We start from the raw sequence: 24,180 nt of genomic DNA on the forward strand, positions 1-24,180 counted from the left end.
CTACCCCCATCCCATCGTCGGATTATATAGCGGGCGCACGTGACACCGTCGCGGACACGCACGGTTTTCTTCTGCCAGTGTGAGTCTTGGGAAATTGGAATTTTAATAAGCGATACAGCGTAATAAGAAACGCAAAGAGTGATGACAGAAACCTTTTTCTGTTAAAATATTTGTACGTGTAAGAGCATCTCCAGCTCTCAAAATGAGCTTCTATTTTCGTTTTTGGGAGCTGGCTTGTAAAATTTAGAGATGGGGGTGGTTGGGGTTTGGGGGGGGGAGCAGGAGATGGGGTGCTAATTTGGGATTCAGATTGGGTAACATTGTGAAGCAATATCACAGAGTACTGTAGCTGTAACATTCCCCCTCTCGGAGATGTCCATCGCGGGACCAACGGTTAGATCATGGTGAACAGTATGTGATACAGTAGTACCGGTAACAACATTTTCGCTACAGTACCGTCGCTACAGTATTTTCTTTACAGTTGTCCCGGGTACTTTTGTTACTGTAGAGAATGTACCGTTCGCCAAGATCTAACCATTGATCCCGCGATGGACAGCTTCCAGAGGGGTGAATGCTACAACTACAGTACTCGGTGACATTGCTTCACAATGTCACCGAATCTGAGTCCCCTAATTTGAGAGCGCATTTAGGAGGACTTCTAGAGTTCGCTTTCTCCCTAAACTCTCAAAATTTAGAGTAGGGGGCTGAATGAGAGCTTGGACTGGAGTTGCTCTAAGTTCTTTCAAAGCTTATACCTGTATTGCGAATTTTATTCTGTAGAGAATTTAGTATGCTTCTCCTAAGACTTACAACTCGGTTTATACTGCAGTTTTACAAGCATATGAAGTTCCTATGATTCTGATGTTCTAGAGACAAAAGCATTGAAGTTCATACGAATGTGGTATGTTGCGATGTTACAATCAATAAGCATGTGTTTATATTTATTAAGTTATCTAAATATCTACTCTCACTTTTGCACTGGAAGCTTCCTCCAGCATTCTCTAACCGTGTGTTTGGTTGGGAGAAGGGGTCCAACCTAGATGGGTCGGACCCCTTTTGGAGTGTTTGGATGGAGGCAACAGGGGACGGAGTGGACCCAAGAGGAGAATATTCGGTGAAGATGCGGGTTCGCTCCGTCAACCAAAATCTGGCGGACGAGTCCGCTCCGCTCCGCTTTAACGATGGCGTCTCTCTCCGTCTCTGTCTCTCTGCTTCTCTGCATCTCTCTCCAGTCGCCGACCACGAGAAGAGGAGGGAGGCCATGGCGGCGGCCACGGCGGAGCAGGGCGCCGGCGGCGGAGACCATGGCGGCGGCGGCGCGCAGATCCAGCGGCGCAGGCCATGGTGGCGGCCGACGGGAGAGTGGGGCTGTGGTCATCTCCTCGTCCCGACCCGCGCCGCCCGTCCTCGTCGTCGTCATCCCGACCCGCTGCGGCTCGTGCCCGCGGCGACCCGCCCAGCTGCGCGGGGCACGCGCCGGCGCGCTGGCGCCACTGGACTTCGCCAAGGCCATGGTGCGGATGGGCAACCTCGCGCCAGCGCCGGGACGCCCTTGTCCTGGAACGCGGTGACGAGGGCCGGCAGGCCGGACTCGGGCCCCGGCAGGCCGGCGGTCGCGGCGTCCCGGCTGGCGGCGCGCGCGTCCAGGAGGCGGCGCCCGGGCAGGCAGAGCTTCTCTACCTGCTGAAGCGTCCTCTCATAAGAGAAGACTTAAATGTGTTACAAACATCAGTCCCATGAGGCTGATGACACATTTATTACATCAGATGGTTCATTACCGTACAACTCTGCGCGGTAGTGAGCAGAGAAATGCCACTATCGCGAGGATTACAATCCACACACACGCAACGATATTAAATATAAACAGAAAGTCATCAGAGTCTTGCGCCATGCGGTATCTCCTGCGGGTGACCCTAATCCACAGGTAAGGCTGGGTGCAGGACGGTACCCTACTCGACGTTGTCCGGAACGAAGTCTGGGTCTTCCTCTGTAAAAATTAAGAATGGGGAGAGTACAAACGTACTCAGCAAGTCCAATCACACCCACGGAGGGGAAATAACAGAGTATAATGCACAGGGTAATTCAAGGGTAAGTCTAGGGTTTGTTTTGCAGAAAGCATTATTTTATGCAGGGGTTCATTTGAAAGAAAGCGTTTTCCAAAACCAGTTTTCTTGTACCAAGTAACACGAGGGGTTGATCCACACAGGATCCAAGTTTTAAACTGCTACCGGACTCCTCATCCGCCGTAGCACGCGGCACAACTGCCGGACATATTTCCAAAACAACTCACGCCAACCCATCCCACAATAAACACTAGTTATGTGATCACACCGTAACTCGCCCAGTATCGTGGGCACGGCTATTCGAATAGGTTTTAACTCTGCAGAGGTGTGCAACTTTACCCACAAGCGGGGTACCGCAGCTCGATCACCGTAGCGTCGGTGCAGATCCCAACAAAGCCATTACCCACCTTAGCTAGACCTGACTAGCCATCACGGGATGCACCAAGGGGTCATTCACCTATCACAGAGGTTGTAACCGGGGCATAAGTCACACAGAGCTAATCCTTCTCCTTGATCACCCGTTACTCTCAGCTCTCCTGATGGCTATCAGACTAACTAGTGGGGTTTATGCTAAGCCGTTGCCCATTCAACGGTCGAGTGGTTTGCACGATAATAGAGTTAGGTGAGATGACACACCAACTCGGTCCTTAGTTGTGATAAGATGGATATCTCCCTTCCTTACTTAACCACACAGGTACAAGCACACCAAACGGCAAATCACACAGAAATGCCATCCATCCCGTCTAGACTTATCTTTTGAAAATCCACTTTTATCCCTTCACACACACGCACACATTTTCTTTATAAAACAAGTTGTATTGAGTATGAGGTCCTAAGTGCAGCGTTCTAGCAGTGATTAATGTCCAAACAACACATTCAGACATTAATCTAGGTGGTCAAGGAATGATCATAACAAATCAAGGGGTGGCTATCCAACCGTGTTTTCAGCAAGCAAAACATATGCAATTTTGTAAAACAGGTCATTGGGTTGTGTTTATAAAAACTAGGACAAAAGCATGCATCAAAGGATGGGATTGAACTTGCCGTCTTCGAAGCCTTCCGGGAGGTCCTGGTCGAAGCACTGTCCTTCGGGCTCCGGGTCGCGGAATGGGTCCTCATTCGCTGGCTCACAGTCCTGCTCGTCAACGGGCTCTCCTTCGTTCACACCGTGGTCTACGACGCATACAAACAAACACACGATCAAGAAACAGAATTACAAGCTTTATCGTTGAGGTCGATTTGGAGTCAATTGAGATATAGAGGTCGAAGTGATATTTTTGGTCGGTTTCTTAATGGCACGGCCAAAACTTCATTTGAAATGGCGTGGTGAAGTTTCGGGTCAAACGGAAATGGTCTGGCGCATAAAATGATAGGTCGTATAAAGGTCTAGGGGTTAAATAAAGAGTCAGGGACCTATTTGTAATTAATCTCGAGAAGGCAGGGGCCTGTTTATAATTTTTGGAAACATTTGGATCATTCTGGAAAGGTCAGGGGTCTATTTAGAATTAAGTTTACATAAGAGGAGGGTTTACTTTGAAATATAATAGAAAGAAGGGTCCGTTTCGCAAAATGGTTAAAAGGTAGAGGGGCACTTTTACAAATAGCAGAAAGGGGAGGGGGCTATGGGCAAATATGCCTTTCTCTTCCTCCTCCCTCCACGGGAAACAGAGGAGGCGGCCATAGGGCGTCGGCGGCGCTCGACCGGCGGCCCTGGGCCTCGGGGACGATCGGAGTGAGGGGGAAAGGGTCAGGGCGATGCGGGGGTCCGATCCCCGGCCGCAGCTCGGCCCGAGGCGGCCTGGCCCCGACGGCCGGCGGCAGCGGGCGACGGTGGCCCCGGACCGGTGTCCCAGAGGGGCGGCGGCGGTCAAGGAGAGGGGGAGGAGCACCAGGGAGCCTTGGGGGTGCCATTTCCTACCTCGATTCGGGCCGAGGGGCAGTAGGGAGGGGGGCTCCGCGGTGGCCGGTGGCGGCAATGGCGAACGGCGGCGCTGGGACTCGGGAGGGGGCCGTGCGGTGATGGAGGTGGTTTGTGGAGCTCGGCAGCGAGGTAAAGGGCCTTTTTAAAGGCGTGGCAAGGCGGTGGGGGTTTGGCGGGATGCGGGCGGAGGCCGGCGAGCGGTGCGGGCGCGTTAATGGCGTTCCGGCCGCTCGCTCGTGTCGTGACGCGGCGGTGCGGGCGGCGAGGTGGGATGGGACGCGTCGGGCAGGCTGCAAGTGGCGCAGGCAGGGCTATGCGGGCACAGGACGGTGGCAGCGGTGGTGGCGGGGCGGCGCACGTGGGCTCGGCGGAGCTCGCGGCGTTGCAGCTCGGCGCGCGGCGTGGGCACGCGGAGGTGGCAGTGGCGGGGGTGCGGGCACGCGGCTTGGCACGGCTACATGTGCGGGCGGCCGGTGTCGCGGTTCGGCGAGGGCGTGCGCACACGCGCGCGTGCACGACCCTGGTCGGCTTGGCGCGTCGCGGCGCTCGGCCATGGAGGCAGGTGCGCGCGCGCCGGCCGGCCGAGAGCGGGGCGCAGGACAGGGCAGGCCGGGGAGCGGCGCTCGGGAGTGCGGCACGGGTAGTGCGGGATGGGCGGTGCTCAGGAGCAGAGGAAGGAGTGATGAGAAGGAAGGAAGGGAAAAAGAAAAAAAATGGAGAAAAGAAAAGAAAATGGGAAAAAGGGAAAAAGAAAAAAAAAAGGGAGAGGAAAAAGAGAAAGGGGGAGATGCGTCGGCGCCGACCGCGGCGATCGGTCGCGCGTGGCCGACCGGCGGTCGAGCGGCGCGGGATGGGACAGCGGCGAGGAAAAAGAGAGAAGTACGGTCAGCGGAAAAAGGGTGGAACGATGAATGAAGTCGGGTGTCGGGACGGCAGAAAGCTCTGGGGAGGAATTAGGGTTTGAGCTCAACGATGAAAAATAAATTTTGAAAATAACTTAGCGCGTGATTTAATTAGTAAATTTTTTCCGAGATGTCACAAACCTACCCCACTTAAAATGAATCTCGTCCTCGAGATTCGGCTGGCTCCTAAACAGATGGGGGAACTCCTTCTTCAGAGCGTCTTCGCGTTCTCACGTAGCTTCCTCAACTCCGTGTCTGCTCCACTGAACTCTGCAAATCCGTACTTCAGAATTTCTTGTCCTTCTTGTGACAGTGTCCAGAATCTTGACCGGTATCTCCTGATATCACAAGTCTGGATGCAGATCTATTGCTTCTATTGGCACGTGTTCTGTCTCGGGTACCTTTAAACGCCTTCTTAATTGCGAGACATGAAATACCGGGTGTATATCTGACATTGCTTCTGGTAGCTCCAGACGGTACGCTACTGCTCCGACTCTCTTCAGAACTCGGTACGGTCTAATGTACTGAGGGGCCAGCTTTCCTTGTACCTGAAACCTTCGGATTCCTCGAATGGGTGAAACCTTGAGATATGCGAAATCTCCTGGGTTGAAACTTATTTCCCGTCTTTTCTTGTCCGCGTAGCTCTTCTGTCGAGACTGGGCTGCTTTCAGCTTTTCTCTAATCTCGGTAACTCTTTCTTCTGCTTCCTTTATGAGTGCGGGTCCGACTAGGGCCCGTTCTGCAACTTCTGACCACATTAGGGGAGTTCTGCACTTTCTCCCGTAAAGAGCTTCGAACGGTGACATGCCCAAGCTTGCTTGGTAGCTGTTGTTGTATGAAAACTCGGCATTGGGTAAACTCTATTCCCAATCCTTGCCATAGGTAAGGACACATGCCCTCAATATATCCTCCATAATCTGATTCACTCTTTCTGTCTGTCTGTGGGTGATAAGCGGAGCTAAAATCCAATTTGGTGCCCATGGCTTTATGCAAGCTTTTCCAAAATCTAGTGGTGAACTGGGTCCCTCTATCTGAAACAATTCTGCTAGGTACACCATGTAACTTTACTATGTTTTGCACATAGAGCTTGGCTAGCTTTTCTCCGCTGTAGTTGGTTCGTACGGGTATGAAATGAGCCGATTTAGTAAGTCGATCCACTATTACCCATATGGAGTCGTGTCCTTTCTGGGTCCTGGGCAAACCCACTACAAAATTCATTCCTATCTCGTCCCACTTCCAAACCGGGATGGGTAGGGGTTGCAACAGCCCTGCTGGCTTCTGATATTCGGCCTTGATCCTTTGACAAGTATCACAACGGGCGACAAACCGTGCAATATCCGCCTTCATCCCATTCCACCAATATTTCTGTTTTAAGTCCATATACATTTTGGTGGATCCTGGGTGAATGGAATATGCCGAGTTATGAGCTTCATCCATGATTATTTGCCTGAAGTCTCCTTTCTGGGGCACGCAAATTCTATCTTTATACCATAAGGTTCCCCTATTATCCACCCTAAAATCTGGTGCCTTATTTTCTCCAGTCTGCCTCCGGAGTTCCATCAGCCCCTTGTCCGAACTCTGTGCCTTTCTGATTATGTCCTCTAGTGTGGATTGGACATTCAGCACTTGGCTGGAACCTCGAGGAACAATGTGCACATTCAATCGTGCCATATCCTCGCGCATATGATCATTCTTGGGTCCATAGGATTTCCGGCTTAGGGCATCGGCTACTACGTTTGCTTTTTCGGGGTGGTAATGGATTTTCAAATTATAATCCTTAACCAATTCCAGCCATCTTCTTTGCCTTAAATTCAAATCCGGCTGGGTGAAGATATACTTCAGTCTCTTATGGTCAGTATAAATCTCGTACTTATTTCCAATCAAATAATGCCTCCAAATTTTAAGTGCGTGCACTACGGCTGCAAGTTCCAGATCATGGGTTGGATAATTCTGCTCATGAGGCCTTAGCTGGCGGGAAGCATATGCAACGACATTCCCGTCTTGCATGAGTACACAACCCAATCCTTGTCGGGATGCATCACAATAGATGACAAAATCCCGATGAATGTCCGGTAAGGTCAGTACTGGGGCGGTTGTCAACCTATTCTTCAATTCTTGAAAACTCCTCTCACATGACTCCGTCCAGGTGAATTTCTTTTCCTTCTTGAGCAGCTCTGTCATGGGCCAGGCTATCATGGAAAATCCTTCAATGAATCTCCGATAATACCCAGCTAATCCGAGAAAACTTCTGATCTCACTGACGTTGGTCGGTTGCTTCTAGTTGGAGACTGCTTCGACCTTCTCGGGGTCCACTGCTACTCCTTCTGCGGTTAGAATATGACCAAGGAAAGCTACTTTCTCCAGCCAGAATTCACATTTGCTGAATTTGGCATATAGCCTGTGTACTCTTAATTTTTCCAGAACTACTCTCAGGTGTTGCTCGTGCTCCTGGACACTCTTCGAGTAAATAAGTATGTCATCGATGAAGACTACGACAAACTTATCTAACTCATCCATAAATATCTTGTTCATGAGGTTCATGAAATAGGCAAGGGCATTTGTGAGTCCAAAGGACATCACAGTGAACTCGAATTGCCCGTATCGGGTGACAAAGGCTGTCTTCGGGATGTCGCTTTCTCTAATCTTGAGCTGAAAATATCCTGACCTCAGATCGATCTTCGAGAAGTACTTGGCTCCTTTTAACTGATCAAAAAGGTGATCGATCCTGGGGAGGGGATACTTATTCTTGATGGTTACTTCATTCAGCGCCCGATAATCTACACACAACTTCATACTCCCATCTTTCTTCTTGACAAACAGGACTGGGGCTCCCCAAGGCGACGAGCTTGGTCTGATGAAGCCAATTCATTGTAATTCTTCTAACTGCTTCTTTAGTTCTGCCAATTCAGAGGCTGACATCCTATAGGGTCTCTTGGCTATAGGGGCAGTTCCAGGGATAAGGTCGATGACAAACTCTATATCCCTATCTGGTGGCATCCCAGGGAGTTCTTCCGGGAAAATATCTGGGTACTCATTTACCATTGGAACTTCTTCTAAGGACTTGGCTTCCATGCTAAACACCATCGGGTCTGACCCTCTTACCCGGGTATGGCAGGTTACTCGTACTCCTTCCGGGTTTGTCAGGTGTACCACCTTGTCCGTACAACCTATGAGGCCATTGTGGATTAACCAGTCCATTCCAAGGATCACGTCTATTTCCTTGGACTTTAGTACTACTAAGTCTGCTAAAAATTCTACCCCACTTAAATTGATCCTTACCCGTAGACAACCTAGTTGACACTTAATGTCACCTCCAGGCATCCGGGTTATTAGGGGTGTCTTAAGTAGTACTGTAGGTATATTGTGCTTTTCCACAAAACTCGAGGATATGAATGAGTTTGATGCTCCAGAATCAAATAATACTGTTGCAAGAGCTGAGCTGACTAGGTACTCACCGAGCACTACGCGCTGAGCTCCTTGAGCCTTCTGTGTGTTGATGTTGTTGACGCGGGCTCGTCCGAATGACTACTGGGGCTGCCTCATCTGCTGACTGTTGTTGTTGGCGTTGCTGTTGTTGTGGATGGGCACTCGGTTGGCACCTGACAGCACTGGCCTTGGTCCATTCACTGTATTAGAGAAGACTGATGTAGCAGGCTTGTTTTTGGCATATGGGCAGTTGGCAATGAAATGCCCGGTCTCTCGGCAGTTGAAACAGACCCTAGCATTGCTGTTGTTGGTGGTGACCTGGCTTGCATTGCTCTGCGGGGCCTTCATAGTGTTCTGGCTTCGGAACTGCGTGTTAGAGGCTTGTGGGCCTGTCACTTGAGATTGAGTCCTATACTGCATTGGAGCCTGATACCTTGGTGCAGTATAGTTGAAGCTTCTTGGTTTATGGAAGCGATCCTGCTGGCGGGACTTGCTTTCTAGAAATTTGTGCTTGTTATCTTTCCTTTCGTCAATTTTGGCCCTCTCTGTAAGAATAGCCTTGTTCATCAGGGTGTTGAAATTCGGGTAGATCTATGGAGTAAGCAAGGTCCGGAGTTCTGGGTTTAATCCTTTCTTGAACATATCCCGCTTCTTTTCATCGTCGTTCACCTCTTCTGGGGCATATCGGGCCAACTCCATGAACTAATAGGTGTACTCTTCCACCGACATGCTTCGCTGCTGCAGAGCGCGGAACTCATCTGCCTTGCGCTTCATGGTGGCCGAGGGGATATGATATCAGCGGAATTCCTTCACAAATTCCTTCCAGGTGATGGTGGAGGCATCTTCGGCGGCGGCACAGTAATTCTCCCACCAGGCTAAGGCAGTCCCGGTGAGTTGGTGTGCTGCCAGCATGACTTTGTCTCGGTCCTGACACTCGAATGGCTCGAGCTTCCTCTGAATCACTCGCAGCCAATCGTCTACATCCAAGGGGTTACAGGATCCGGCAAAGGTGGGCGGCTTGGTCCTCAGAAAAACCGTCAGCTTGTCATTCATGGTTTGCTCCCGGGGCCGCTTGTTTACGGGAGCATTGGCCAGTGTTTCCAAGATGAGGGTCTGGTTGTGAATTATCTGGGCCAGATCTCCGAGGGGTGGAGGTGGTGGCAGTGACACTTCTCCTTGATTCTCTCCTCGGTTCTGACTCACTTCCTGTTCATCCTGGGGAGGGTTCTGTCCATTAGGCTGCACTCCCGTGCCAGCGACGGCAGGGTTCCGAATGCGGGAGGCCCTCGTAACGCTTCGGGAAGCCATCTGTAAATTGATTAGAGTTTTTGTGAGATTTGGGATTAAGTGATGTTTAAGTTGTTTAAATCGTATTTTTGAAAAGGCAGAATCTACCTTCTGCCGATAAGCACACAAACAACAAGCACACACATAACAAACAACAAGCACAAGCAACTTTATTATAACGAGGGGGGTACAACACGGGGCAATACTAAAACGCGTACTACACGACCGGGTACAGGTTCACACTTCAGGGTACAACTTAAGCCAAGGGCTTGAGAGGGTACAACACTAGGTCGTCGTCGGACATCCTACTCGTGGGGCGAGCCTTCTTCTGGGGCGGAACGTGCTTCCAGGGGAACAGACAACTCGCCCTCTCCTATGTTTCCGTATTCCAGGGGTTGCGCAGCAGCTTCTCTTTCGACGGCGGCAGTAGGCCCTTCGGGGTTCTCGGGTGGGGCTTGTGGGGTTATCACGAGTGGTCCCCATCCTATGACGGGTGTCCCGAGTAGAACTTGGTCTTCCCCAATTGCCGGGACCGGGGTTCCACTTCTAGTCCATTCTTGCATACGCCGGTCTCGGGCTTGCCTGAGGCTCTCCTGAGCAACTGCTTCGCTGCTGACCGCGGCCGCGGCTCTTGCCTCGGCTTGGGCTACTCGTACCTATTGCAGTCTCACCGCGAGCTCTGCTTGCTCGGCTTGATGGGTCTGCTCCCTCAGAATGTTGGCTTGCTCGTCAAAGAGCTGATCCAAGGCGGCTAGGTAGGTAGCCACTTGGTACAAAGGGTCCTCTTCATGGCGGCGCCGTTCCAGACTTCTCATGCGTGCTTCTCAAACTGGGGTTCTGATGGCCGGCGAAAAGAACCTCATTGGCGTGGGGGCTAGGTGTTCTTCGAAAATCCGGCACAGGTAACGGAGTGCCTTTCTGATGGCCAAGGGATATGTGTCTTGGTGCCTAAATCCCGTAGCGGTCACTCGCCATGGCTGGATGTCGGGGTAGCGCTCACTTCTGGCGATGACTAGGATCACCCTGCAGCGGAGGGTACCATGGTGCTCGTACTCTCTGTTGTAGTACCTTGGGCGTTCCATGACGCCAAGGATTTTCAGGGCGTTGATCAACAGGCTAGGGAAGCCAGGTGCAGCTTGGCAATTGCCTGGGTCCATCCTTCCTCAGCCATCTGAAAACAAAGATAGGGTGAATAGACTTGCACAATTAATTGGGGGTACACAAAGGGAGTAGATGATATTTATTATTGCAACATGGTGGGATACAGACTTCATGGATACACGATTATTAGGGCAAAGGTTCTAGCTTGGGGTGCTACTCCTATCATGGGGATTCTTCCTCGATCCTAAGAGGGCGTTTCTTCAATGGAAGATATTGATCCATCGCGTCATCTTCGGTCTGAGTACCTTTATCCCAGTGGGTTTCTTCGGGTTTTTTCTTCTTCAGTCTGAGTGCCTACATCCCAATGGGTTTCTACGGGTTCTTCTTCTTCCTCTATCCATCCACCTATTCCTCTGCGAGCCTCGTACTCTTGCATTCGGGCTTGGAGAGCGGCTAGGGAATCCTCGGCGCGGGTGGCTCTCGTCTGTTGTTCTTCCAGTTCTGCCTCACACTCTTGCATTTGGGCTTGGAGAGCGGCCAGGGAATACTCGGCGCGTGCGGCTCTTGTTCGTTGTTCATCCAACTCCTGGGTTGCCTTTTCTGCTCTTTGGACCTGTTGCTTCAATTGTGCCGCTTGTTCGCGGTAGAGCTCATCCAGGCCGGTGAGATAGATGGATGGGTGGGAGACCGTATCTTCCAGGTCTTCTTCTTCTCTTCTGAGTCCTCTCATCCGGGCAATCCATGTGCGTCCTCTTCCTTCAGTCGGCGGGAAAAATCCCATAGGAGTCCGCTGAAGTGATGCCTGTAGATCACGCGTAGACGTCGCAGGGCTTTACGGGCGGCTTTTCGATAGGTGTCCAGAAAGCGAAAACCAGTGGTGGAGATGAACCAAGGGTCCACATATGGGAAGCGGATGCTCCTTCACACGAAGATCATCAGGTCGCACCGAAGAGTGCCCTTGGAGTCGTACTCCCGGTAGACAAACTCTGGTGGGTCCACAACTCCGATGCGTTCCAGGCTGAGTATCAACAACTTAGGAAGGCCGGACTCTGCGTGACAGATTCTACCAATCCATCCATTGTCAGCCATCTGGAACAGGGCAAGAACCAGTGGTGAGTGTTTGTGTGAAAGAAAGATTAAGGAAAGAAAAGTTCTAGTGTCAAAGGGCCAGAAAAGGGGTTTCACTCCTAGGGTCACGTCCTACGGCCAACCTACGGCTCTGATACCACCTGAAGCGTCCCCTCATAGAGAAGACTTAAATGTCTTACAAACATCAGTCCCAGGAGGCTGATGACACATTTATTACATCAGATGGTTCATTACCGTACAACTCTGCGTGGTAGTGAGCAGAGAAGCGCCACTATCGCGAGGATTACAATCCACACACACGCAACGATATTAAATATAAAAAGAAAGACATCAGAGTCTTGCGCCATGTGGTATCTCCTGCGGGTGACCCTAATCCACAGGCAAGGCTGGGTGCAGGACGATACCCTACTCGACGTTGTCCGGAACGAAGTCTGGGTCTTCCTCTGTAAAAATTAAGAATGGGGTGAGTACAAACGTACTCAGCAAGTCCAATCACACCCACGGAGGGGAAATAACAGAGTATAATGCACAGGATAATTCAAGGGTAAGGCTAGGGTTTGTTTTGCGGAAAGCATTATTTTATGCAGGGGTTCATTTGAAAGAAAGTGTTTTTCCAAAACCAGTTTCTTGTACCAAGTAACACGAGGGGTTGATCCACACAGGATCCAAGTTTTAAACTGCTACCAGACTCCTCATCCGCCGTAGCACACGACACAACTGCCGGACACATTTCCAAAACAACTCATGCCAACCCATCCCACAATAAACACTAGTTATGTGACCACACCATAACTCACTCAGTACCATGGGCACGGCTATTCGAATAGGTTTTAACTCTGCAGAGGTGTGCAACTTTATCCACAAGCGGGGTACCGTAGCTCGATCACCGTAGCGTCGGTGCAGATCCCAACAAAGCCATTACCCACCTTAGCTAGACCTGACTAGCCATCACGGGATGCACCAAGGCGTCATTGACCTATCATAGAGGTTGTAACCGGGGCATAAGTCACACAGAGCTAATCCCTTCTTCTTGATCACCCGTTGCTCTCAGCTCTCCTGATGCTATCAGACTAACTAGTGGGGTTTATGCTAAGCCGTTGCCCATTCAACGGTCGAGTGGTTTGAACGATAATAGAGTTAGGTGAGATGACACACCAACTCGGTCCTTAGTTGTGACAAGATGAATATCTCCCTTCCTTGCTTAACCACACAGGTACAAGCACACCAAACGGCAAATCACACAGAAATGCCATCCATCCCGTCTAGACTTATCTTTCGAAAATCCACTTTTATCCCTTCCCACACACGCACACATTTTCTTTATAAAACAAGTTGTATTGAGTATGAGGTCCTAAGCGCAGCGTTCTAATAGTGATTAACGTCCAAACAACACATTCAGACATTAATCTAGGTGGTCAAGGAATGATCATAACAAATCAAGGGGTGGCTATCCAACCGTGTTTTCAGCAAGCAAAACATATGCAATTTTGTAAAACAGGCAATTGGGTTGTGTTTATAAAAACTAGAACAAAAGCATGCATCAAAGGATGGGATTGAACTTGCCGTCTTCGAAGCCTTCGGGGAGGTCCTGGTCGAAGCACTGTCCTTCAGGCTCGGGGTCGCGGAACGGGTCCTCGTTCGCTGGCTCACAGTCCTGCTCATTAACGGGCTCTCCTTCGTTCACACCGTGGTCTACGACGCATACAAACAAACACACGATCAAGAAACAGAAATACAAGCTTTATCGTTGAGGTCGATTCGGAGTCAATTGAGATATAGAGGTCGAAGTGATATTTTTGGCCGATTTCTTAATGGCACGGCCAAAACTTCATTTGAAATGGCGTGGTGAAGTTTCGGGTCAAACGGAAATGGTCTGGCGCATAAAATGACAGGTCGTATAAAGGTCTAGGGGTTAAATAAAGAGTCAGGGACCTATTTATAATTAATCTCGAGAAGGCAGGGGCCTGTTTATAATTTTTGGAAACATTTGGATCATTCTGGAAAGGTCAGGGGTCTATTTAGAATTAAGTTTACATAAGAGGATGGTTTACTTTGAAATATAATAGAAAGAAGGGTCCGTTTCGCAAAATGGTTAAAAGGTAGAGGGGCTCTTTTACAAATAGCAGAAAGGGGAGGGGGCTATGGGCAAATATGCCTTTCTCTTCCTCCTCCCTCCATGGGAAATAGAGGAGGCGGCCATAGGGCGTCGGCGGCGCTCGACCGGCGGCCCTGGGCCTCGGGGACGATCGGAGTGAGGGGGGAAAGGGTCACGGCGATGCGGGGGTCCGATCCCCGTCCGCAGCTCGGCCCGAGGCGGCCCGAGATGGCCTGGCCCCGACGGCGGGCGGCAGCGGGCGACGGTGGCCCCGGACCAGTGTCCCAGAGGGGCGGCGGTGGTAAAGGAGAGGGGGAGGAGCACCAGGGAGCCTCGAGGGTGCCATTTCCTACCTCGATTCGGGCCGAGGGGCAGTGGGGAGGGGGGCTCCGCGGTGGCCGGCGACGGCAATGGCGAGCGGCGGCGCTGGGACTCGGGAGGGGGCTGTGCGGTGATGGAGGTGGTTTGTGGAGCTCGGCAGCAAGGGAAAGGGCCTTTTTAAAGGCGTGGCAAGGCTGTGGGGGTTTGGTGGGACGCGAGCGGAGGCCGGCGAGTGGTGCGGGCGCGTTAATGGCGTTGCGGCCGCTCGCTCGTGTCGTGACGCGGCGGTGCGGGCGACGAGGTGGGATGGGACGCGTCGGGCAGGCTGCAAGCGGCGCAGGCGGTGCTGTGTGGGCACAGGAAGGTGGTGGCGGGGCGGCGCACGTGGGCTCGACGGAGCTCGCGGCGTTGCGGCTCGGTGCGCGGCGTGGGTACGCGGAGGTGGCAGCGGCGGGGGGTGCGGGCACGCGGTGCACGCGCGAGCGGTCAAGACGGTGGGTGGCGCGCACGTTCGGGCGGCGGCTTGGCACGGCGGCGTGTGCGGGCGGCCGGTGTCGCGGCTCGGCGCACCGCGGCACGGCGAGCGCGTGCGCACGCGTGCGCGTGCACGGCCCGGGTCGGCTTGGCGCAGCGCGACGCTCGGCCAGGGAGGCAGGTGCGCGCGCCGGCCGGCCGAGAGCGGGGCGCGGGGCAGGGCAGGCCGGGGAGCGGCGCTCGTGCGTGCGACACGGGGTGTGCGGTCCGGGTGGTGCTCAGGAGCAGAGGAAGGAGAGAGGAGAAGGGAGGAAGGGAAAAAGAAAAATAAAAAAAATGGAGAAAAGAAAAGAAAATGGGAAAAAGAGAAAAAGAAAAAGAAAAGGGGAGAGGAAAAAGAGAAAGGGGGAGATGCGTCGGCGCCGACCGCGGCGATCGGTCGCGCGTGGCCGACCGGCGGTCGAGCGGCGCGGGATGGGACAGCGGCGAGGAAAAAGAGGGAAGTACGGTCAGCGGAAAAAGGGTGGAACGATGAATGAAGTCGGGTGTCGAGACGGCGGAAAGCTCTGGGGAGGAATTAAGGTTTGAGCTCAACGATGAAAAATAAATTTTGAAAATAATTTAGCGCGTGATTTAATTAGTAAATTTTTTTCGGGATGTCACACCTGCCGACTCCGCTGGAGGAAGAAGAAAGGATGAAATGGAGAGAGAGAGGAGAATGACACGTGGGACCCACTAACGGAATTAATCTGCCATCCATTTCATATCCCAATTCCTCCAACCAAACAAAGATTAAGGGTTGGAGCCAACTGTAAGGATCACCGGGGTGTCCGACCCTAGAGGGGGAGGTGGTGAATTGGGTCGCTAATCGCTTTCTATCCTAGGGCTCAATCTATTTGCATAAGATAAACCTAATACGTCCTACACATACTAGTTATGACTAAGGTTTATCTATGCTACTCTCTACTTATCCCTAAAAGACTTGCAACCTATAGCCAATCCTAATCAAGCTAACTAGGAAAGTAAAGGCACACAAGATAGAGTAAATGCGGAAACGTAATATGGTAAGTAAAGAGGTAAGGGAGAGGATATGCAAACTCCCGAGAGGACACGGTGATGTAACGTGGTTCGGCACAAAAGCCTACGTCCACGGGACACCGAGGCTCTTCTGATCACCGTCTTGCGCTACACCACCAAGGCGCTGCTGGAAAGTAAAGGCAAGTGCCCACAAGACACCGAGTCTCGTGCACCGCCACCGTCTCTCTCGGTCACCCAGCCGAAATCCACTACGGAGCTTCTCCGCCAAGGAGGGGGTCTCCTCTTCCCCCGCACAAAGTGTCGTTGTCTCTCCATACCAAGTCGGAGGGTCACACGACGAATCACAAGATGCTTGCCGCAGCAAGGCTTTCACTCAAGCTAGTTCTCTCAAAAACTAAGCCTAAACAAGCACTAAGCACTCTCACAAGTGTGCTTAAGCCTATATGATGTACAATGAAGCTCTATGGTGGTTGGAGATGATCTTGAACTCTTATATGCTTCCTTGGTCTCCAGCAACCTCAAATGACCCGGCTTTGGGGGTATATATAAGCAGCCCAAGCAAATATAGCCGTTGGAGAAAAGCTGCCAGAAAAAAACACTTAACGCCGGTTAATCCGACGCACCTCCAAAGTCATCGTCGGTTCAACCGGTGATACTAAACTGCCCGCCTCAAAAACTAGCCGTTACGTGTACGGGCAATCAACCGATGCTACGTCGGTTTAACCGGTGAGTGTAGTTGTTCTGAAAACAACTTTCTGGACAACTGCACCGACGTTCACCAATATCCTATCGTCGGTTCATCCGGTGTATAGACTTTGCCTCAGCTTCTGGGTCCAATGCACCGACGTATTCAACTTTCCTAATGTCGGTTCAACCGGTGATACTAAACTTTCTGGTGTGCTCCAAGTCAATGCACCGACGCATGTAATTTTCTCAGCGTCGGTTTAACCGGTGATACTAAAGTATCTCTGTCTTAACTTTTTTGACTTGGATTTCTTCACGGTCTCTTCAATTCTTGTCCCTTGGACCGAAGAGCGTAGGGGCGGCCCTTCGGGCCTAGCTACGCCTATCTTCTCTTTGTCATCACTTGAAACTAAAATCCTGAGAATGTTTATCTTAACAATCATATTAGTCCAAGTGCTGTGTTGTCTATATTAATCACCAAAATATTATATTGAAATATGGCATGAGAGGTCATTTTCGTTACACCAACCCATCCCAATAAAACCAACCAAACATGAAGAGGGTTGGAGTCATCCATAAAACCTAAGTTGGAGTGGCTCCAATCCACCCAACCCGCAACCAAACAAACGGTAAACGGTAAGATCCTGGGCACTGTCCGTGCCCTAACCCCAAGCGATCGGACAACAAAAAACTAGATAGCAATTCGTTTCAGGTGATGGTCGTTGGAACTTTTCTAGATCAAGTACGGCATCCACACTCCACCTTAGCTGATCGGCTACGGCTACGAAAATCCGCAGACGCGAGAGAGACAAAATTCAGTGTCGTGTGACGATTCAGACAGTCCTTTCCTTGTCTTCAATTCCAAGCACAGCCGAAAAGGGGTGCTCCCGTTCCGTCTCCCTGAAGTGAAGAAGAGTAGGCTTGCGCCCGGAGCAGCGAAGAACACATGGCCGGGAGAAAAGGATGGGGGCAAGAGGTTGCGATCGAGGCCAAGCAACAGGTGTGTTCTTGCAGCAACAACTGGACCGCCCTGGCTTTTGCACACGGATGGGATGGTCCCGGCCGGCCCGCGCAACCGCACGATATCCTGTGCGTTATGGCGGACGCATCCGCTTGTTTTCTTGCCCGGGTTTAGTGGATTAGTGCTCAAGTTAGATGGAAGAAGCCGACTTCTCTCGCCGGGAGCCGGGGCTTGGGGCCGCCTCCCGCGACGTGGCGGCGGCGCGCCCTGTTGCGTCGCTTTGCTTCTTGCTTCAGCTGGGGGCGTGCGTCCGGCGGGCTCGAGGGACCCTGAGGTGGCCGAGTGGAGAGAGGAGAGGATAGAGCCCAGCAGGGCGCCGATAACCAACTGGATGAAAAGCTTGGATCAACCAGAAAACCACTGGCCTCTGGCCAATGACTGAACCAAGAGTGCCATGCTGTACTTGTTCCAGAAAGACAGGAGTACCTACCTTGGTGACTAGGGCTAGGGGTGCCAATTGGTATCTATTAGGCCCCTCCAACTCTCTCTAATTCAAACTTTTGTACTAAATTTCTAAAACAATATCTCAATTTGAAAAATTAGTATAAAATTTTGAACTAAAAAAGGTTGGAGGTGCACGTAAGGGTCACCCATTTGCAAATGGTGACACGATCGGGATTCAGATGCTGGTCGAGATGTGCGACGTACAGAACAGCGATAGTCCATACGTACTCCATACATACATACAGCCATGCATATTTTTTTTTAAAAAAGTACGTATGAGACGTAATGCCTACCAGCCAGAGATCGAAATCAATTTCATTTGCTTTTATTTTTGAGGACTAGCAGAAAATTGATTATTCTCTCTTCTGAATGCTTTCAGGTTCTGAAGACTTCCTGACTCGTAACAAGTGGAGTTATTGCAGCCAGTGAATCAACTATGATGCAATTATTATTTTTTTAATATTTCTTGCTTCTAAAATAAAAAATATATAAATTTAATAAAGATTTGCAAGATTTGACCTCTTTAGCAACTATTATATGTGTTGTATTAATATAAAACATGTACTCAATAGGATTGTTTTTTAACACGTGCGTACTGTACGTGTGCTTTACTAGTATTTTTTAAAAATTAGTATAAATATTTGAACTAATTAGAGTTGGAGGTGCTTACCAATTTACTCCCTCCGTTCACTTTTGATAGCTATATTTCATCTTGACACAAAGACCAAGGAAAATAACTTTACTTATCATATAATAAATACAACACGGACTTTTTTGTTGGTCCTCCAATGCTTTAACTGGAAACTCCTCGTTACTAGTGCTATTTATTGCCACAGCCCATGCCATTAGCAAATATAGCTATCATTTGTGAACATTTGAGTTTTTAAAATATAGCTATCAAAAATGAATGGAGGGAGTACATCCCTAAGCAATGGTTTTAGGTTGTCTGAGCTTTTGTTGTTTGGAACAGGCTGAATCTGGTGGCTTCTCCGGCGTATATACATGGTGGGCCGCACAAACATCCAGCGTATTGGGCTGGCATCGGGCATTCGGGCCATCTCGGCCAAGCGCGTTCGGTCAATTTCGTTCCAAAATTGACCCTACTCTGCTCGAACCGGTAATTTGACCGAGTTGACCCTACAACATCTTGCGGCAAGTTACTACATTGAGAAGATAAAGACTTTCGTTACGCAAGAAATGCTACGGAGTATAATAACAGTGGCGGCACATGTTTCCGGGTCGGAGCAATGGCGGTCGGCACGCCTGCACTTTGTAAAGCTGTTGCAGGACACACCGCAACTTCGACCGGTCAGTGGAAGCATCACATCAACCCGCGAACCTGCTCCTACATGCCTGCATCTGGCTCTAGCTCTTCAGATTCCAGCAGCGAAATTCCGGCCGGAGCCTACCCATCTCTCTCTCTCTCTCTCTCTCTCTCTCTCTCTCTCTCTCCTCTCTCTCTCTCTCTCTCTCTCTCTCTCTCTCTCTCTCTCTCTCTCTCTCTCTCTCTCTCTCTCTCTCTCTCTCTCTCTCTCTCTCTCTCTCGTCATGACTATGAATTCTACGGTGCCTCAAAATTGACTCGTCGACCCGGACTCGGGGCTGGCGTGCGTTTCCGACGGCGCCAACCCAGTTGGAGCCGGTTCGAGATCGCCGGCCGGCCCAGCCCGCGCCACATACACGCACATGCGGATGGACCCTCCTCGTCGTCGCGCTCACAGCCACGGCATAGATTAGTCCGCCCGCCAAAAAGGGTACAAAGCCAACAGCTCCACAATCATCTTTGCACGCTCAAAATTTAGGCTCGTGTCGTGCCGCCCAAGATGGCACAAAGCCAAGCATTTCGCTGCCGGATCTCCCAATGTCCGAGCCGCTTCACTTATGACGTAGTGCGAGTACAACATTTTGTCGTGTCGGCATACGCTACAACAGTTTGTTTATTATTATTACAACAATTATCCAAATTAATTTATTTGGTTACATTTCTTTTGCCTTGGTACATGTATGTTCACTTTTTGCAAAACAAAAATACAACAAGAAAACCAAAGGAAGAGTCAAGCGACAAGTAATTTAAATCCGGTCAGATTTCTACAGCTTGCGCGCGTCGCCCTCTCAGTCGCCTCGCCTCAGCACCCATCCATGTCCCTCCAGCCGAGGTAGACCAGGCCGGCGAGGTAGTGCGCGTAGGCGCCGGCGATGACGAGCACGTGGAACAGCTGGTGGCTGTGCCCCGCGAGGTCGAACCGCCCGGGCATCCACCGCTCGGGCACCCTGGTGGCGTACACCGCCACGCCGGCCAGGTAGGCGGCGCCCATGGCCATCTCGTACCCCGTCGTGACCACGGCCTCCGGGCGGGCCCCGAACACGACCATCTTGTGCACGATGGGCACCAGCCCCGACATGCCCATGCACGCGAACAGCCCCGCGCGCGCCCACCGCAGCTCCGGCCGCTCGAAGACCGGGAGCAGGGAGACGGCCACGGCGGCGGCGCCGGAGGCGGTGATGAAGCCGAGGTAGAGCGCCTGCACCAAGGGGTCGCACAGGAAGGTGTAGTAGACGAGCGGGTAGAAGGAGGTGACGATGAGCGCCGTGATGCCGGCGTAGTCCAGGCGGAGGAGCACGTAGCTGGCGTGCTCCGAGTGGCACGCCAGCAGGTGGCACGCGCTGCTCATCAGCAGGCAGAACATGGCGCCGCATAGGTACGCGTAGAACGGCCACCGCGCGACGCGGTGCCCCGGTGCCGACGACAGCGCGGCGGCGGCGGCGGCCTCGGTTTCGACGGACGCGTTGCGCAGCAGCGCCTTCATTATTATTGTGTCCGCCACCGCTCCTTCGGCGCTGTAGTCGCTCGTCATCAGCGCCATTGCGTTGCCGGTGATGTTGGGCAGGCGTCCCGTGGACGTCGTCGCCAGGTGAGAGTGAGACGCCTCGTACTCCATTGGCACCATCGTGGCGGCGCACGTGGTGAACGCGAGGAAGACGAAGAAGCCAATCAGATGCCTGAAGGAAATTATCAAGGAAACGTCAGTTCGTTCAAGCGGGTCAATCGCCGCCGGTTGATTGGTGCTCCCGGCGAACAGCGATCTCTTACGTCCAGACGTTGATGGTCTCGTTGTGGATGGAGAAGGCGCTGAGGAGCGCCTCCTTGATCGGCCACTCGCTGCGGTAGTGGTCGACGATGAACTCGTTGTGCTTGAGGAACTCCGGGAGCCTGTCGTAGCTGACGAGCTCGCACCTGCGGCGGCCGCAGCACTTGTCCGTGGCGTCCTCGCCGCCGCCGCAGTCGCCGACCTTGCGCCCCTTCATCAGGAGAGGAGACCTCACGGTCCTGGGCGACCCGGCATCCGTGCCGCCACCGCTCTGAACGGTGGTCGTCTTCTCCAGCGTCACCGTGGAAGCCATTGGAGCTAGACGCTTGGACTTGGGAGTTCTCGCGCACCACGGCTTGCTGTGCCACTTGACGAGGTGTGTTTTGCATGTGGTTGCGCTAGCTTGCTTGTTGGGATATAAATAGGCCGGCGCGCGGCAGCCGTCTGTGTACTTGTGCGTGCGCGCGCGCGCGAGGTCGTTGGTGTACGGCCGGGATTCTGTGCCCGTGAACCGGTCCGATTAGTGGGACGGCGGCCCGGCCGGGATCGGAGTCCAAGAAACGGCCACGGTCCAATTTTTGGCGCGGTTTTAATCGGACCAGCAGAGGGGAGCCGGGTTGCACGTTCGTCTGTTTCGGTGTACTAGTACTACTACTAGTCAGAGCCGGGTTGCTGCTGCTCAAGCTTGCTCAATTCCCCGTTCGTGCGAAAGGAGAATTGTCTGGTCAGACAACCAGAGTTCACCTTTGGCGGGTTGCCACAAGAAGAAAATCTTCAGGGCACAAAACCAAAAACGGTCGGTCACCACTCTCCAGACCGGACGCAGATCAGGAAGCAGAGCCTCGTCAGAGAAGCGACGCTGCAAGTGCTAGCCAGTGTGGTTGTGTTCAAGTCAAGAGCTCCCGCGGCGCTTGACATTTGAAAGGAGCAACAATGGCCAGCGGGTCCGGCCGGCACACCATGAGTTGAAGCCTAGTCAATACAGCGACACACTAAAATGGCTCGCAAGTTGGGTACCCGATCAGTGGATGATTGGAACCGTATATTTTTGGGATGCCTCTCGTGACCTAGTCAAGGCAGCACCAACACCAATGGGGCTGGGAGGCGGAGCCCCGCCAGCATCAGCGTGCCTAGTAATCGGGCACGGCTCCTTGCTTCTTGGAGAAAGGCCCTCCCGGGCCTGTGTTTCTCCGTTGCCGGTTGACACAGCGATGCGTCTTATACTCTTATGCGAGCTCGACGCAGATCCGTATAGGACAAGGTGGGGACCCCCAAGTGGCAGCGCTTGTTGTTGCCGATGGTGCAAGGATTGGTTGGATCTTCGCTGACACGGCCTATTTCGCATCGACGTTCCGCATCGGTAGTGTATCGCAATGTAAGTGCTTGGTAGGCTGCGGTTTACTAGTGCTCTGTCCGTTTCACGCATGACAAGAAAAGAGACTGTCGTAGGGGAGTGAACTAGAGAAAGATTTATTACTCAGTGAAGCACTGGCGACGACTCAGACATGTCCCTTTGCGCTGACGATGATCTGTACTCGCCGGCAGCTATCTGTCAAGAAGGCATGTCCAACGGTAACGGCTCGCGCAATGAAGCAACTTCCTTGGCTATTGATTTGGGTGTGGGCAAATGTGTAATAGCTTCAGATTGTTTGGAGGTGATCATGAATATTCAGAAGCAAAATTTGTGTGCTTATGTTGCCATCCTGAATGAAATCAAAGCTAGAACCACTTTATTTCAGAAAGTAGTTTTCAAGTATGAGGGTAGAGACTCTAATAACGAGGCTCATGTTTTTGCTAAAAGTGTTTGTAACTTGGCACCAGGGCGATATGTGTGGTTCCTTGGTTGTCTAGAAATATTGCATGTACCTCAAAACATTGTAAACAATTAAGAGTCTACCTTCCTCTCAAAAAAAAGACTGTCGAGGGTGTGACTGACCCAGAATCGATGGAGGCCATAGCATGCAGTCAGAAAGATTCGTCTTGCCACTGACAACATCAGCGTGGTTAGGAATATCAAGAGTGGGAGCAAGGGCGTATATGCACACATTGTCGAGGAGATCAGGCCAGAGCAGGAGCTTTCGTGTGTGCAGAATTTGTTCATGAAGGTCGAGCGTCTAATGTAGATGCTCATAACTTAGCTACAAGTTCAGTTTATCGTGAGTTAGGTAGAATGGTATGGTTGATGTCACCGTCTGAAGGCGTTTGTATCGCAGTTCCTCGAGTCATCAATCAATAAAGAGTGATGATTTTTCTCAAAAAAAAAAGGTTGCAGGAATCAGGCGTGTTTGCACGTTACCCCTGCTGCTGTACCTGTATGCACTCAGCTCGGTAGGTGCTACTGCATGCTACACGAGTACACGACAAGCCATATATGGTACTCGCTGCTATCTCTCATTCTCGCTGCATTTCTGCTGCACCCCCACCGTCGACGGCACCTCCGTCCTAAGCTAGCCGCGCCCAGTAATCTCGATCATGCGTATATACAGGTCTGGCTCGTGGTACGATGTACGAACCCCTGCTAGGTAAAAGACGACGGCGTACGTACCGGGAGGTAGTTTTGTAGAGCTAGCCGATAGCGTACGTATATGTATACGAACGCCGGTACACCGTGCACACACACACACGCACGCACGCACGCACGCACGCGCACACACACACACACATACATACATATATATATATATATATATATATATATATATATATATATATATATATATATATATATATATATATCAGCTGGGCCTCCGAATCGAGACACGCGACAAGATCGGCGCGGCAGCTGCATCGCATCGCCGTTGATCACAGAAGAAATCGCGGGCGCACATGGAAGCCGTTAGCGTCGATCGATCGGTCTCAGTCTGGCACGCATATCTCAGTCCATGCAGATCGGCTCGCGAGTACTCTGCTAGCATGGACGCCAGCCGCCTGGTCCCGCGAATCCGTTACGTCCAGCCAGCCAGCCAGATCGACCTGCCTTTTCATGCATGCATATCCTCTGACGATGGAGCGACAATTATTGTCCGATCCTCCATCGCAAAACGGAAAAAAGGCTCTCGTTCGTCGGGCGGGGCGTACGTGTGCGCGTAGAGATATGCGTAGCACGCTAGCGAAGTGTATGCGATGGAGACGTAGGAAGCGTCCAGAACGTGGGCGGCAAGAGAATTTGGCGACAGCGAGAGAAGCGTGCGTGTATCTCCTGTCGACCGATGGCATTATTTAATC

The 24,180-nt window shown here is 51.7% G+C and overlaps 1 protein-coding gene across 1 annotated transcript; it reads right to left on the reverse strand.

Annotated features, from left to right (window-relative positions):
• Window positions 1–19,882: 19,882 nt before the first annotated feature.
• On the reverse strand, window positions 19,883–21,309 carry LOC120693083 (heptahelical transmembrane protein 4-like). Its single transcript, XM_039976487.1, has 2 exons — window positions 20,958–21,309; window positions 19,883–20,866 (listed from the first exon to the last, which is right to left on the reverse strand). Exons 1-2 carry the CDS (start codon window positions 21,266–21,268, stop codon window positions 19,993–19,995), a joined length of 1,185 nt encoding a protein of 394 aa, XP_039832421.1. The 5' UTR covers window positions 21,269–21,309; the 3' UTR covers window positions 19,883–19,992.
• Between the last annotated feature and the right edge of the window lie 2,871 nt (window positions 21,310–24,180).

Source organism: Panicum virgatum, chromosome 9N (genome assembly GCF_016808335.1).
Source record: "Panicum virgatum strain AP13 chromosome 9N, P.virgatum_v5, whole genome shotgun sequence".
Lineage (NCBI taxonomy): Eukaryota > Viridiplantae > Streptophyta > Magnoliopsida > Poales > Poaceae > Panicum > Panicum virgatum.